Source organism: Calliopsis andreniformis, chromosome 2 (genome assembly GCF_051401765.1).
Source record: "Calliopsis andreniformis isolate RMS-2024a chromosome 2, iyCalAndr_principal, whole genome shotgun sequence".
Classification (NCBI taxonomy): domain Eukaryota; kingdom Metazoa; phylum Arthropoda; class Insecta; order Hymenoptera; family Andrenidae; genus Calliopsis; species Calliopsis andreniformis.
Genome location: NC_135063.1, coordinates 76,190 through 93,823, shown reverse-complemented (window position 1 = coordinate 93,823; position 17,634 = coordinate 76,190). Strand labels below are relative to the sequence as shown.

The 17,634-nt window shown below is 39.2% G+C and overlaps 1 protein-coding gene and 1 long non-coding RNA gene across 8 annotated transcripts in view; one reads left to right on the top strand and one right to left on the bottom strand.

The window, feature by feature from the left end:
- Wdr81 (WD repeat domain 81) overlaps positions 1-17,634 on the bottom strand; it is a 74,854-nt gene that overhangs the window by 55,557 nt on the left and 1,663 nt on the right. For all 7 annotated transcript variants that reach the window (XM_076392809.1, XM_076392808.1, XM_076392807.1 and 4 more), the window contains exon 3: positions 16,985-17,240. In XM_076392809.1, coding sequence (XP_076248924.1) covers positions 16,985-17,240 — 256 coding nt within the window. The remainder of the gene's footprint in view (positions 1-16,984; positions 17,241-17,634) is intronic.
- On the top strand, positions 654-17,017 carry LOC143188504 (uncharacterized). Its single transcript, XR_013003535.1, has 2 exons — positions 654-847; positions 16,853-17,017. It is a non-coding gene; the product is annotated as an uncharacterized LOC143188504 (long non-coding RNA).

Below are 17,634 nucleotides of genomic sequence, written 5' to 3'. Positions count from 1 at the left end.
CTATTAAACCGCAATTCAACAAATATAAAGTTGATGAATTTGCGAAACAGCACAATAAAATTGTACTGCGTTTACCGCCCTATCACTGCGAGCTCAATCCCATAGAGCTCGCATGGGCAATGACGAAAGGTTATGTAAAATCCAAAAATATGACATACAAAATTCAAGACGTAAAAAACCTTATGATGCTTGAAGGGATAAATCGACTAACCGCAGAGACGTGGAAAAATTTTATTCGCCACACAACAAGCGTAGAGACGAAATTAGCCCAAGTTGACCTCGTGTCAGACGAAATAATAGACAGTTTGATGGAAAATCACTCGGCTAGTGAAAGTGATACTGATAGTGAATTTACATGAATTTCATGTATAATTTACTATTAAATAGATACTTTTAATTGTTAAACATTTAGCATATTTGTCATTTTAAATAAGATAATGTATAAAGCATTTATAATTAAATATATGTGCTATTTATTTCGTAATTTATTTTCAGTTCTTACATCAAATTTTTGAGGAATGTTAACAAGGTTAGGCTAAATAGGTTAAACGCTCTGAGACGTTTAAATACGCGAATAGTGGCGAGGGTAGCCGCGAGGTAACAGAATAGAAAAGGACATTTCTCTCCTTTGTTTTCTTTTGTCCGCGCCGCTATCCTCGTCGCTCGGCTGCTAGCTATCTCACGATATTCGTCTATTAATTCAATTCGTCAATGCGTCGGCCAATACAAACAGTAGGTCGGCACTATGTAATTTCCGAAGGCTGTGACTGGCAGTCGGCAGAGTAGGAGAAGACGGAAAAATGGTTACCTGATGCGCGAAACAGTTACACTCTTATTTGAAACGCAGGTTAGTTAATTGCAAACTTAAATTAAAATAAGCAAATGATAATGTTTTAAATGAGAATTCTGGTTGCAATTTGTTATATTTCGAACAAGCATGGAATAAATTTTCAGAAACTAGTGCGAATGAGGATGCTTCTCCATTCTATCATAACCTTCAACTATAAATAATCTCTATGCCGGTGCGTCCGAAATGTCATTCGACACTTAGCAGTTCTCTTTTCAATGACGGCCGCCGAGCCGTGCCGAATGATCCCGAGAGTTGACGAACGAAACACGTGTTAATTCCTTTTGGCCGAATGCGTGTGTGCGTGTAACGTGTATACGTATTATTTTGACGAAAAGGTCCTAGTCAAATAAGAAGGTCAAAAGTGCCCCAAAACCAAATTCGATTTGGGATGGGCTATTCGATAGCTTATCACAAAAAACTAGTTTGTGCAAATTTTCAAACCTCTATCTCAACCTGGGGGGTAAATAGAAATTCACGTTTTTTGGAAATTACTTGTATCCTATTGAATAAAAAATTCAACAAAAAATCAGAGATATTTCAGACACCAAGACACATGTTGTAGAACTGTTTGAGATTTTTAAATCGATAAGTGAAGCCGTCAAAAATAAAAAACGGGGAAAAATGTCAAAAAACGCGGATTTTACATTGAAGCAATCTGAAAATTACAATCATATTTTTACAGTAAATACATATTGTTGTTACTAGTATTTCACATTTTTTTCAGATTTTTCGGTTTGGTGCGTCATAGTCAAAATAATCAAAAACGATATTTTCGTCATTTCTTTCGGCGTCAGAGTAACATATATGTCAAATTTTCATACATTCTTTAAAAAACAAGTGTTTTGTTCAATGTTCAAAGCTTTTACACTCAGGAAAATAACATAACAATTACAGAAAGTAAATAAACTCATCCGATGAAAACTGCCGAGTTAGTTATGTTTCGAAGTGTCGATACTACGTTTCCAACAGCGTCAATGGCGCAGCGACAAAGCGTCTACCTGCTAAAGCGCTGCATACTTTTTAAGCACGGGTCCGGGCCCCTCTTTGGGCTCATCATTTTTTATACTCATTATTATATTTTTTTTAAATTCCTAATCATCTAATAATGATCAACATTTAGTTATTATTATTTTATTATTTATTAGTACATAATCCTTGCCTTTCGGCTTAGGATGGCTTCCAGTTTACACCCATTTACATTTTTCCTGTGTACATATCTATGTGTTAATCTATTTTCTCTTTCCTCTTCTCTTTGGTATTGTTTCGCGATATCGACCAACCTGACGCGAAATTACTAAGAAACAGTAATCATATATATAGCCGATTTGAATAAACATTCAAACCTTCTCGGCGACATTGGCTCTGAATATTAACATGACTTTCTCCTCCATGTCGTAAGCTAACCTCATGTGATGCACGAATCAAAAAGATCAGAGTCGAACCCCATCAGGGGTTCCAAGCCATCTAACGTAACCATACCCTAGGTACCACCGGTCACCATGACCACATATCTCAAAGATATGACCCATCGTAGGGTTTTCTGAGCCAAACATGGCTCGTGCCTGGGGTATTTCCGGCTCACTCTGATCAAATACTCAAAAAGCACGCTCAAACATGAGAATTGGAGTCGTCAACGTTGACGACTCATGCGTGCACCACAGCTGCTGGGTTTTCGGCTAGCCTACATGGGAAATGTCCAGCGAGCTGATTTGCTGAACAATTCAGTATATTTCCATTAGATAAACCCCAAACGTTTACTAATTGGTCACTTAGGTCAAGGCCTACCTCGCTGGAATATGCTCTGCGGCTCTTGCTGACGATTTGATATGGAAGGAGAAAGGCGAAGTTATTCAAAAAGGATACTTCAGAGTATTCGTTCAATTATTATTCGGTCATCTTTACTGAATCGACATCGTTGAAGTCGCGAGACGTCCTCAGCTTCAGTTTCAGTAAATTCTGTATAATAAGCCTTTGGAGCCTTCCAAACAAAACTACAAATCCAATTGTACAACCAGTGAATTGAAATTATATACATTTGCAACTAATAATCGTGTTGGAACAATTTAACATCCTTCTAACCCTAACCGGGAAGAAGGAATTTACGCAACTTCACGGTGGTGGTAACTCGCGTTACAATTTAAAATAACGTGAAGTTTACCGTGAAATTTGTGCTAAAAAACATTGGTCCTTCGAGCCGGATTTCAGTGCAGTGCAGTGCATTAGAAACGAAGTTAGGTGCAAATTAGTGCCATAAACTAGACTGAATATTACAGTGTGGACAATAAACACTGAATCTTAGTGGGTGATAGTACACGGATCACAGCTCATCCAGTACCAGTAGAAGTCATTTACAACTTATTTCGTCGGACATTCTACTACAAGGGTGGTCTCGATCCAACGGTTACAAGGAGAACAGAGGACTTAGATACCGTTCAAACTACAACATTATCATCCACTTGACAACGACAAGGTAGGATCGTTACTTTATATTATCCTCCTTTTCTCGTCTCATTCAAATCACAATGCCGAACACTTCCGCCAGTTCAAGTCAAGCGCAAACCGCTACACGAGGGCTGAATATCGGTACCTTGCGACGAAAACGTGGTCACATCCTCGGGCAGATTTCATCACTATCGACCTTCCTCGATTACTATGAGGATTCAGATTCACGCGATACCTTTCTATTGCAAATGCATTTAAACGGCCTGAATGAGACATGGAAGAAATTCGACGATATTCAATTCAGCATCGAAGAACTAGACGAATCTGAAGAGGCACGTCGATATGAAATCCAAAATAACTATTACGCCGCAGTAGCTAGGGCAAATCGGTTGTTACATAATGAGCAGTCAACGAGTGCCACAACATCTGGTACCAATCCTTCACCGGCATCGACTACACCGGCACCAATGGCCATTAAATTACCGGAAATGCGTTTGCCGACGTTCGACGGAACAATTGAAGGATGGTCATCATTCTACGATCTCTTCTCGTCAATGATTGACCGTAACGAAGATTTAACACCTGTACAAAAATTACAATACTTGCGATCAACCTTAACCGGCAAGGCCGCGGCTTGCATTCAGGCTTTGAGTACTACCGATGCGAATTACAGTGACGCTATCGAATTGTTACGTGAAAAATTCGATTGTCCGCGCCGTATTATTTTAGGACACTGCGACGCATTACGAGATATTCCAAAACTCACCAAGGATACACCGGAAGCATTAGGCGACTTAGTAGACACGGTGAATCAACACCTTCGCGCGTTGATAAACTTGGGTGAAAATATAGCCTCGTGGAACAGCCTTCTGCTGTCGATTATTATATCAAAAATAAATGCAAACACCGTGTGGCATTGGGAATTAACTCTGAAGGATAAGAAGAAGATACCAGCTTATACGGAGTTATTAGAATTTTTAGAAAAGCGAGCAAATTGTGCTCTCACATCGAGCACAAGAACACCTCCCTCATTCGAACGAGTAGAAGCTGGATCTTCAGGAAAGTCTCGAATTCACAAACACCGACCATCGCGAGGCCACGCGTTTTTATCAGCACGATCACATCACCCGTATGATAATCGTAGAGCAAAAGAGAGGCCACATATAGCAAAATCAAATAAACAATGTCATATTTGTAAGGGCGATCATTATATTTGGGCCTGCGAACGATTTCATGGGTTATCGGTCCAAGAGAGGATCACAGCGTTAAAAAGAGCATCACTATGTCAGAATTGTTTAAGGGATGGTCACAGTTTAATCAATTGTACAAGCAGTACCTGCCGCATCTGCCATAAGAAGCACCATACCCTACTCCATCAAGCAAATACAAATGAAGAACCAACACCTCGAAGATCCACAGATTCTTTTCATCCTAGTGAAACACCACGACAAGCAGATTGACTAGCACTGGAATCGTCAGCACGACGAGGAATTCATAAGGCATTTATTGTCGATTCACGTACGCAAGATATCCTAGTGACCGCTCAAATTTACGTTCTAAACAAATATCGCCAACCTGTTCCTTGTAGGACACTCATTGATACCTGTGCCTCAACGAATTTCATGACTGAAGCTCTTGCCAAACGACTTGGCATTTCTTTAGGAAGTTGTTCAATCCCGATAGGAGTCCTGAACACCATGACGACTATGTCCAAACACACAATAACAACAATAATACAATCAAAAACCAGCAATTATAACCGGACATTGACGTTTCTGACAATACCAGCCATATCCTCATTGATTCCGGACCAACCCATTGACCGCACGCAGATAAAAATTCCGAAAAACTTACAATTGGCAGATCCAACATTCCACATACCAGCACCGATTGACTTATTATTAGGATCAGGAGTGGCACTGTCCTTATTAAGCGTCGGACAATTAAATCTATCACCTCCCTGCGGTCCAGACTTGTTTTTGCAAAAAACGAGATTGGGGTGGATTATCGGGGGGAGTGCCCCAGTTTCCAAACCTACGCGAGACATTGCTTGTCATACGGTCACTACTATACAGGACGATTTGGCGCGATTTTGGGAGTTAGAAGACGGACCCCAGATTCAACGTCTTTCAGAAGCCGAACGGAGATGTGAGGAGCATTTCCAACGGAACGTACGAAGGAATGCCGACGGCAGATACGTAGTGGCACTTCCATTCAACGACAAATTGTCTCAACTTGGAGAATCAAAATCAAGGGCCTTAAAACGTTTCACGTCATTGGAACGGAAGCTTCAGAACGATCAAAATCAGTGCCGGGAGTATCAATCGGTGTTAAATGAATATTTGGACTTAGGACACATGTCGAAGCTGCAAGATATCGATGAGATAGGTGACGGGTACTATTTACCTCATCATGGAGTCACGAAGGTTACTAGTGACACCACGAAATTGCGGGTTGTATTTGATGGTTCCGCAGCAACAACAACAGGCATCTCACTCAACGACACTCTACACATCGGACCCAAAATTCAACAAGATTTACTACATATTCTGCTTAGATTTCGAGGTCATCGTTATGCATTGATCGGCGACATTGAGAAAATGTACCGTCAATTTATTGTCCGTCCGGAAGATCGGAAATACCAAAGGATCATTTGGCGCGACTCTAATGGAAATTTAAAAACTTATGAATTAAATACAGTCACCTTCGGATTATCCGCAGCACCATATTTGGCTATTCGCTGTCTCTCACAATTGGCCCAGGATGAAGGACATCGATTTCCCAACGCGGCTCAGATTCTGAAACGAGACTTTTACGTGGACGATCTAATTACAGGAGCATCAACCACTGGAGAAGCGTTAGCCTTGCGCGACCAGATGATCCAACTATTGAAGTCAGCGGGATTACACATACGACAGTGGGCATCAAATCATAAACCACTCTTACATGGATTACCCGAAGAACACATTAACAAGACGCTTCACCTGGGGGAGTCGTCTACTATAAAGACTTTGGGAGTTTTTTGGGAATCCACCGATGACGAAATCCGATATTCCGTGAAGGATATCAAATCAACAAGGCCCATCACCAAGCGATCCATTAGTTCAGTCATTGCTAGAATTTACGACCCATTAGGTCTCCTCGGACCGGTTATTATCCTAGCTAAGATTCTGCTACAGAAGATCTGGGCTATGAAGATCGACTGGGATGAGTCGTTGCCAATGACCATACATACTGAATGGTTGCAATATTGTACTCAGTTGCCGCTCCTAAACAATGTCACATTCAACAGAAAGACAATCATCAACGATCCTGTACATATCGAGCTACACGGTTTCTGCGATGCCAGCGAACGAGCATACGGAGCTTGTATCTACATCCGATCAAGAGATGCAAACGATCGCTACCAGGTGGAACTCTTATTGGCAAAATCCAAAGTAACTCCACTGAAGACTCAGTCAATTCCGCGACTGGAATTATGCGGAGCATTAATACTCTCTTCATTGGTCACTACAGCACAGAAAGCTTTACCGTTCAACATAAACCGTACCGTGTATTGGACTGACTCCGCAATAGTGCTACATTGGTTGCAGACATCCCCACATCTGTTGAAAACCTTTGTAGCTAACAGAGTATCCGAGATACAAAATAAAACCAACATCACTAATTGGCGACACGTTCCAACTGCAGACAACCCAGCAGACCTTATCTCCAGAGGTCAATCACCTGAAGAGTTCTTGCGACCATCGATATGGCACCATGGACCAAAATGGTTAAATAACGATGAAACACATTGGCCATCCGGAAATATGCCGTGTTTAGCCAGTCTTCCCGAACAGAAAACCATCATATGTTTAACAACAACCATTCCCGATATTGGAATTATTGAACGATTCTCCTCATGGGGGAAATTAATTAGAATCGTCGCACGCTGCTTTCGATGGAAACGAAAGAATACGGCAACAGAAGAGCTCACAGCATCGGAGTTGAAATATGCTCATGATGTTATGATCAAGCTAATACAGCGAGTTCACTTTCCCGAAGAAGTGAAGAATCTATCAACAGGAAACGGCCATACCTTAAAAGGCAGAATACAACGTCTAAATCCATTTATAGATCGCGATGGGCTTCTGCGAGTCGGAGGCCGGTTAAAAAATTCATTAATGCCATTCAATCAACGGCATCCAATCATTCTTCCAAAAACGCGAGCCACCGCACTCATTATCGAAAATGAGCACCGTGCGCAACTACATGCAGGTACTCAGGCAACCCTGTATGCTATCAGACGACGGTATTGGCCTATTGATGGCAGAAATCAGGTGTGGAAGGTTATCAAGAATTGCATCCGCTGCTGCCGGGCTCAACCGCCACCCGTGGATTATATTATGGGTGACCTACCGGTAGCTAGAGTCACAGAATCTCGGCCATTCACACACGTGGGAGTCGACTACTGCGGGCCATTCTACATTAAGGAGCGAAAACACCGAAACCGCAGTCGGGTCAAGGTATATGTGGCAGTTTTCGTTTGTCTTGCTGTAAAGGCCGTACATTTGGAGCTTGTCAGCGATTTATCCACCGAGGCATTTATTGCCGCTCTTAAACGATTCATCGCGAGAAGAGGGTTTTGTGCAAACCTGTATTCGGACAATGGTTCAAACTTCATTGGGGCAAATAATGAATTGCGTGAACTGCGTTCATTGCTACAATCAGACGATCATCAAAGAAAATTAACTACGTTCCTCGCTGATCATTGCATCAATTGGAATTTCATTCCTCCATTGACACCTCATTTTGGAGGACTTTGGGAAGCAGCAGTAAAGTCGTTTAAATATCATTTAAAACGTGTAGCAGGCGCGGAACTTTTCACATTCGAAAATTTCAATACCTTGATAATTGAAATTGAAGCCATTTTAAATTCTCGACCGCTTACCCCAATGTCCTCTGATCCGAATGACCTTCTGGTCCTCACTCCCGGTCATTTCTTAATCGGTGATTCATTAACAAGTCTGCGTGAGCATAATTTCAGAGACGTTCCAGCAAATCGTTTATCCAGCTGGCAACACATCCAGAAGGTGAAGCAGCACTTCTGGACTAGATGGCATCGAGAGTACCTGAATGAATTGACCACTCGCAGCAAATGGACCAAAGGAACTCATCCGATAAAGAAAGGCACAATCGTCCTGCTCAGGGAAGACAACGTTCCATCTCTACACTGGCCCCTTGGCAGAGTCATCGAGGTCTATCCAGGTGCTGATGGCATCGTTAGAGCTGTCACAGTTAAAACCGCCACCAGTACACTGGATCGAAGCGTAAAACGACTGGTACCAATGCCCAATCATGCAGACCAGGCTGAGCAGAACGATTAACGATATAAATTACAAACATATAACCGTACACATATTCAGACATCTATATTTACAGAATAAATAGTTGATCGGTGCCCTCTCAACGGGGGGAGGATGTTTCGCGATATCGACCAACCTGACGCGAAATTACTAAGAAACAGTAATCATATATATAGCCGATTTGAATAAACATTCAAACCTTCTCGGCGACATTGGCTCTGAATATTAACATGACTTTCTCCTCCATGTCGTAAGCTAACCTCATGTGATGCACGAATCAAAAAGATCAGAGTCGAACCCCATCAGGGGTTCCAAGCCATCTAACGTAACCATACCCTAGGTACCACCGGTCACCATGACCACATATCTCAAAGATATGACCCATCGTAGGGTTTTCTGAGCCAAACATGGCTCGTGCCTGGGGTATTTCCGGCTCACTCTGATCAAATACTCAAAAAGCACGCTCAAACATGAGAATTGGAGTCGTCAACGTTGACGACTCATGCGTGCACCACAGCTGCTGGGTTTTCGGCTAGCCTACATGGGAAATGTCCAGCGAGCTGATTTGCTGAACAATTCAGTATATTTCCATTAGATAAACCCCAAACGTTTACTAATTGGTCACTTAGGTCAAGGCCTACCTCGCTGGAATATGCTCTGCGGCTCTTGCTGACGATTTGATATGGAAGGAGAAAGGCGAAGTTATTCAAAAAGGATACTTCAGAGTATTCGTTCAATTATTATTCGGTCATCTTTACTGAATCGACATCGTTGAAGTCGCGAGACGTCCTCAGCTTCAGTTTCAGTAAATTCTGTATAATAAGCCTTTGGAGCCTTCCAAACAAAACTACAAATCCAATTGTACAACCAGTGAATTGAAATTATATACATTTGCAACTAATAATCGTGTTGGAACAATTTAACATCCTTCTAACCCTAACCGGGAAGAAGGAATTTACGCAACTTCACGGTGGTGGTAACTCGCGTTACAATTTAAAATAACGTGAAGTTTACCGTGAAATTTGTGCTAAAAAACAGGTATATGCTTAACTTATATTCTAACTTTACCTTAACTTATCCTTATTTCCTATCCCTTTCTTTGTACTTCCAAACTATTGCCTATATATATATATATATATATATATAACTCTGGACTATAAATATAATTCTAAACTAAAATAAATCTCTGTATAAATCTAAACTATAAGTCTCAACCTCGAACATTTCTTTTGTACCTCTTCAACCAAGACGGATTGGACAGAGGAAGGCATAATATATTATCATGGAAAATGTGAAGGATGGATAAGTACAAAAGAAGATATTGAGGGGACATGGGGGGAAATAGCGGGAAAGGTGAAAAGCTCGATAAAGAAAATAAAGAGGAAAATAATACGGTGGAAATTGGGAAAGAAGGATTGGCATAGTAGGGTATGGGGAGAGAGGAAGAGGGGGCTGAGGAAAACAACGAGAGCATGGAAGAAAGGAAAAATCAACAGGGAGGAGTACATAGGAAAGAGGAAGGAATTTAGAGCATGGTGTGAGGAAGAAAAGAGAAGGCATGCACTAGAGGAAGAAGAGAAAATAAAGAATATTAGAACGGAGGCAGAGGCATAGAAGTACATAAATAGATAGAGGAAGACAAGAGAAAATATAGATGAAACCATAGAAGTAGTCAGGTGGAAGAAGCATTTTATGGAGTTATTAGGAGGGAAGGAAGACAGAGTTACCCTGAATCTGGAGGGGGAAGAAGGGGAAGACACACAAGAGGAGGAAGAAAGCTATGGAAGCTAAAGAAGGCGAAAGCGCCAGGGGAGGACGGGATTGAGAACGAAGCGTGGAGATACATGCCAAAGGAGATAGGGGAAGAAGTTTGGAAGGTATTCAACAAGATATGGAGAGAGGGAGGGATAGTGGAGGAGTGGAAGAGAGGGATAATCAGCCCTATTTATAAGAAGGGAGAAAAAAGCGAAGTTAAAAATTACAGGGGGGTGACCTTAATGAGCACAGCATACAAAATTTATGCAAGCCTACTTAACGAAAAATTAAGAAATGAAGTGGAAGAGGGGTTATACGAAGGGCAATTTGGATTTAGAAAAGGAAGAGGAACAACAGATGCCGTATATACCTTGAACTGCGTAGTAAACAAGGAGTTGGGGAAAAAGGAGGGAAGATATTCGCGTTCTTTGCGGATTTAAAAGCTGCATTCGACAAGGTGGACAGAAAAGAGTTAAATAGAATGTTGAAGGATACCGGAACAAGAAAGCATTTAAGAAAGAGAATAATGGAGATATATGAAGAGACGAAGTGTGGGGTGAGAGTAGGACAAAGAAGGACGGAAGAGTTCTGGACTGAGAAAGGGGTGAGACAAGGGTGTCCGATGAGTCCCACATTATTCAATGTGTATTTGGCAGACCTGGAACAAGAAATGAGGAAAGAACAGGAGGGAGGAGTAGTGATAGGGAGGGAAAAATTGTGGACAGTTACATATGCGGACGACATCGTACTGTTAGCAACAGAAGTGGGATTGAGAGGCATGTTAAGAAGATTCAAGAAGTATGCAGAAAGGAAAGGACTAACATTAAGTAGTGAAAAATCGAAGATAATGGTGTTCGAGAGGGGAAAGGGAAGGAAAAGAGGGAGGGAATGGAAATGGGGGAACAAGAGTATAGAAGAGGTAAAAGAGATGAGATATTTAGGTTATATGATGCAGAAGAACGGGGGAACAGAGAGACATTTAGTGGAGAGGATGAAGAGAGCAACAATAGCGATGAAAATGACATGGAGTATAGGAGAAAGAATTTTCAAAGACGATTACAGAAGGAGAATGAAAATGTTTGACGCGCTAGTTGGTAGCGTTGCACTATATGGAGCAGAGATATGGGGCTGGCAGAACGAGGCAAGAGTGGATAAAGTCAAAAGAAAATACATAAAGTGGATACTAAACCTAGACAGAGGGACACCAAACTACATCGTAGTGGAAGAGAGCACAAGCATAGAGCTAAGACTGGAAGCTATTAGGAGAGCAATATGTTACGAAGAGAAGGCAAGGCAAACAGAAAAGAAATTGATAACAGAATGCATAAGAAGTCTGGACAGGGGAAGACCGAAGGAGGAAGAGAGGAGATGGGAGAAGATGAGAAGAGAAAGGCTAGAAGGAGTGGGAATGGGAAAAGAGAACCGAAATAGAGCGAGAGAAGAAGGTTCAGAAGTAGGACAAATGGCTCTGGAAAGGATATGGTGGAAGGAAAAGGAGGAGAGAGAAGAGAAAATAAAGGAATCAAAGTACAATAGCTACTACGAGTACATAAGGACGGCCGAGTTACCACAGTATTTGAAAGGGAAAAGGAAAAAGAAGGATAGGAACATAATAGCAAGATTCAGATGTGGAAACGAACTAAGAGGAAATCAACACTGGAGAGAAGAAGAGGAGAGGATGTGCAGGATATGTAAGAAGGAAGAAGAAGATGACACATATACTGTGACACATATACTGAAAGAATGCGAGGTGACAAAGAGCAACATAGAAATAGAAGAATTTCTAAGCGAGAGTGGGGCAGGTTTAGAAGTAATGAAAAGAATAGTAGAGGGAAGGGAGGAAAGGAAGAGGGAAGAAGAGAAGGAGTAGGAAGGAAGGAGGAGGAAAACCAAAGATTAGGAATGGGAAGAAGGTGGGAAAACGAAACGAGTACTAAGAAGGCAAAACAGAGAGAGATAGAGATTGGGTAGTTGAGGGAAGGTTGAAGGGGTACAAAAGAAATGTTCGAGGTTGAGACTTATAGTTTAGATTTATACAGAGATTTATTTTAGTTTAGAATTATATTTGTAGTCCAGAGTTATATATATATATATATATATATATATAGGCAATAGTTTGGAAGTACAAAGAAAGGGATAGGAAATAAGGATAAGTTAAGGTAAAGTTAGAATATAAGTTAAGCATATACCAAAGAGAAGAGGAAAGAGAAAATAGATTAACAGATAGATATGTACACAGGAAAAATGTAAATGGGTGTAAACTGGAAGCCATCCTAAGCCGAAAGGCAAGGATTATGTACTAATAAATAATAAAATAATAATAACTAAATGTTGATCATTATTAGATGATTAGGAATTTTAAAAAAATATAATAATAAGTATAAAAAATGATGAGCCCAAAGAGGGGCCCGGACCCGTGCTTAAAAAGTATGCAGCGCTTTAGCAGGTAGACGCTTTGTCGCTGCGCCATTGACGCTGTTGGAAACGTAGTATCGACACTTCGAAACATAACTAGCTCGGCAGTTTTCATCGGATGAGTTTATTTACTTTCTGTAATTGTTATGTTATTTTCCTGAGTGTAAAAGCTTTGAACATTGAACAAAACACTTGTTTTTTAAAGAATGTATGAAAATTTGACATATATGTTACTCTGACGCCGAAAGAAATGACGAAAATATCGTTTTTGATTATTTTGACTATGACGCACCAAACCGAAAAATCTGAAAAAAATGTGAAATACTAGTAACAACAATATGTATTTACTGTAAAAATATGATTGTAATTTTCAGATTGCTACAATGTAAAATCCGCGTTTTTTGACATTTTTCCCCGTTTTTTATTTTTGACGGCTTCACTTATCGATTTAAAAATCTCAAACAGTTCTACAACATGTGTCTTGGTGTCTGAAATATCTCTGATTTTTTGTTGAATTTTTTATTCAATAGGGTACAAGTAATTTCCAAAAAACGTGAATTTCTATTTACCCCCCAGGTTGAGATAGAGGGTTGAAAATTTGCACAAACTAGTTTTTTGTGATAAGCTATCGAATAGCCCATCCGAAATCGAATTTGGTTTTCGGGCACTTTTGACCTCCTTATTCGGCTAGGCCCTTTGCCTCAATAAGAAGAATCAGAAGAAAAGTCGAATAATTTCTGACAGATCCATGACATGATATGATCATATCACTGTCATACGTGGACCAATTTTATTGAATTTGGTCTCATTAGAAAGCTCAGATGCGGTTTACATGAGAAAAATGCTTTTAAATTTAGGAAATATTGTCTGCGTAATGAGATATTAATAAAATAAGTCTTAGGTAATGTTGGAATAGCTGAATCTCGAGTAAAGATACACGGCAGCGACAGTCGACATATACATATTCAGGGTGTTACTTCATGTACTTGGCATCGAGACGCTATCGCGTCTCTAGATTACTCAATTTTTTTTGTTGCCCAAATTCACTCTAAGGGATTGAAACTATCCTTCGAAAATTTAGCTGTTTTTCGATTTTATTTTATAACTCGTGAACTATGCGAGATAGGAAAAAGCTTTTGAGACTAAAGTTATTTCTTTCGATTATATCTACCAAATCGTAAAAGATTGATCAATTGTTTAAACAATTCGAAAAGAATTATAAATAATAATATTAATAACTTTTAATAAAATTAGTTTTTCACTTAATCGAAAAACTTAATCGGTGGTACAAATAATTATGAAGGAGCATAATCCATGTTTTTTTCATATATATATAATCTGTGCAGTATTGATAAACTCTGTTTCTCGAGTATCGCAGAACATCTATCAACGGCATGTATTAGAAAACAACACGTAGTTAGAAATAAGATAATTTATATAGTGGTTTCTAATTTACGGTACAAGTCAGGTCAAGGAGATTTTGTGGCTCAAAATAATACAAAAATCAAGAATAACAGGATTAGATTGTTTTTGAAGAAACTGGATTTTAAAAGTAATTGAGTACGCATGCACTTGATTGGCATTGTAAATTTCACAGTCAGTACAGACCGCTGTAGTGGTTGTTTTTGTTTACGTTACAATGTTAGTGTTATGTCTGCCGTTATCTAGCACTGGGAAGAAAGTTGAGAAAAATCAAGACGAACAATAAATATTATGAATGAAATTAATAACGCATTTCGCTACATAAACATGTTTTCTTCATACAAAATATAGTAAAGTATATATAAGTACTGGTTCAACTCGTTGTTACTGTCAGTAATATTCAATGGATTGGAAGGGTGATGATTTATTAAGAAAAAGAAATACTTCTACGCAGTCCTTGTAGAAATAATTCTTTATAGCCTATTATAACATTGTTAACAGTAAACCTGTCCGACATGCCACAATCAATTATATTTTCAGGAATTGAATGCAAGAGTGAAACATACCTACGCGTACAGCACTTAACAGATCATATTGTATTTATAAGTGATTTCAAAGCTACTAAACTATACTTACCTCAAAACGTTTATTCAATGCCTACATTATTCCATCTGTTTAGTGCGAAAATAAGAGGAACGTTTGATAATTATATTAAATACAAAAAGTTTTAATAACAATAAGCTAAATATAATAAAATCTTTCTTTTCCGTTATTTCTACCTGGTTTGTTTTTGTAGTGCGTAATGTAGTATTTCCTAATATAATTTAGAAGAATACTGCTCTTCACGCATTTATAATACAGAGTACTAAGATACAATAGTACTAAAATTTGTGCGGTTTTTGTACAATTATACAAGGGTATCCAGAATTTGTCGAGGAACAGTTCATCAATGCTACACAGGTTATATACGTGTCAAAAAACATGGTTTATGCTTCTTCATAATTATTTGTACCACCGATTAAGTTTTCACGTGAAAAACTAATTTTATTAAAAGTTATTAATATTTTGCTGTATAACTTTTTTCTAATTGTTTAAACAATTGATCAATCTTTTACGATTTGGTAGATATAATTGAAAGAAATAACTTTTGTCTCAAAGGCTTTTTCCTATCTCGTATAGTTCACGAGTTATAAAATAAAATCGAAAAATAGCCAAATTGTTGAAAGGTAGTATCAACCCCTTAGTGTGAATTTGGGCAGCAAAAGAAATTGCGTAATACATACCTACACATGCTCTACATACAGGGTGTAACAAAAATGTCGCAGTTCCTTAAAAGGGGTGATTTAGGGGGTGATTTGAAACAACTTTTTCCTTAGCGAAAATGTAAGATGAGGCTTCGTTAACGAGTTATTAACGAAAAACACCGGCCAATGAGAGCGCGAGTTTGCCGCCCGAGCGACCGCGGTAGCGTTGGGTACGCGCGCTAGATGCTACGGTTGTACTCCGAACAAGAAAGTCGTCATACATCGAAGAAAATAGCATTAGTATGAAAACTGAAAGCGACATAATAAATAATACCGAGTTCTTTTTTTGTGTATCACTTGAAGTGAATAATTACTTAAAATCGAGGAAAACTACGTGCAACGTAAAAACACGAATATGTAAATTTCTTATTCGCATAACGTATAAACGAAAAAGCAATACAACGAAAAATAAAGGAAGAAGAGGACAAACTTCACCTGTAGTTTGTAAACCTGTGTCACTGGGTCACTGTACCGATCCTGGTCATCGACCGTCGAAATGGTTTATGCTAGGGCACGCGTTTAGGTAATTTATGGCTTTATTGCTTTGGTTTCGAAGGAGACATGATCTCGGAGTGTCCGAACAAAGAAGGTCTGAGGTGCTTAAACTATGTGGGGGGTACAAGGAGCTTCTTTGGAAAAATTCTACCCTGCCATAAACCATTCCAGAGGTTGATGACCAGTATCGGTACAGTGACCCAGTGACACAGATTTACAAACTACGGATGAATTGCATTTAATTCATTAATGATTATTATTTTTTAAATCTAACGCAGACTACTTTCAACGTTTCTATCTTCAACGTTAATTCTCCAATTCTCCGTTCATTTCTTTTGTTGCATTGCTTTTTCGTTTATACGTTATGCAAATATTTTCACACTAATGCTTTTCCTTCGACGCATGTCGACTTTCTTGTTCGGAGTACAACCGTAGCGCAGCGAATATTGTTCTTTTTTCAATTTTACTATAGTGTAAATTTCACACGTATTCAATTTCTTTTCCATTTTTGATATTTTGCCATTTTTGAACAAATATACAACACGAGATAATATCACGGACTTTATTAACTATGTTCCGAGGTTGATGTTTGCAACTCGCAAGCTATTTACTACATGTACCATCATTTTGTCCCGCTTGCGAACAATAATATTTACACGTTTTGTGTTAGAATCCTGTTGAAGTATATGTTGTGGACGATATTCCATGAATTGCATATATAATATAGGAAAATTTAAATAAAATATGGGAAAATGTAAACAAAATATGGGAAAATGTAAGGTGTGCTATCTTTTTATCCCGGAATGTATGCCCTTGTTTATAAGAAAGCTCAAGCACTACGTGCGACGTACGTGTTGATGGAGCAACAGAACGACTGGAAGGGGAAGCAGATGGGTGAGAGGCCCCTACCCTGGACAGTGCTGCTGGTTAATATCGGTTTTATATTATATACTTACTCACGAAGCGAATACTCTGCAGTGTGCTCGTAAAGCATCATAAAAGCAGATGTAGTTTCAACAGCAACAAGTATTGGAAGAAGATTACAATGTACTTGAACAGGTATGCCTGGCAACACGGATACAACCTTTCCATTCTGAGTTTGCACCAAAGTACAACCGTACATTTTTTGTAATACTTCTTGCATGATTGAGGCATCGTTTACATTTGCAGTTATATTACACTGGTCTTTGTGCTCCACACACCTCCATGGATCTGTTTACCAAAGCCATAGTTTACAAAACAAGTGTAAATTACTGGACACTGACCCCCCCCCCCCCCCCCCCCCCCCCCCCCCCACATATATATAATTTTCGCATATAACGGGATAAAACACTATTAAACGCAAAAATATATACACTTTATTAATGAGATCGAGTATTTTTAATTTTAAGGGTTTCATCCACTTAGAGACCCCCAGGAAACTTACAAGTTCGAGAATTGTTTTGGAAGGAAAAAAAAAGAACTATTGGAACTGATGCCAAATGTTTTTCTGCTGAAAGATACATCTCTTAGCTATGTTATCCTAAATTATAAAGAAGGAATATTATTAATTGAAGGCGATATTGCCAACAACTGGAGACGTTCTTTTTTCCATCTAGTGTAAACG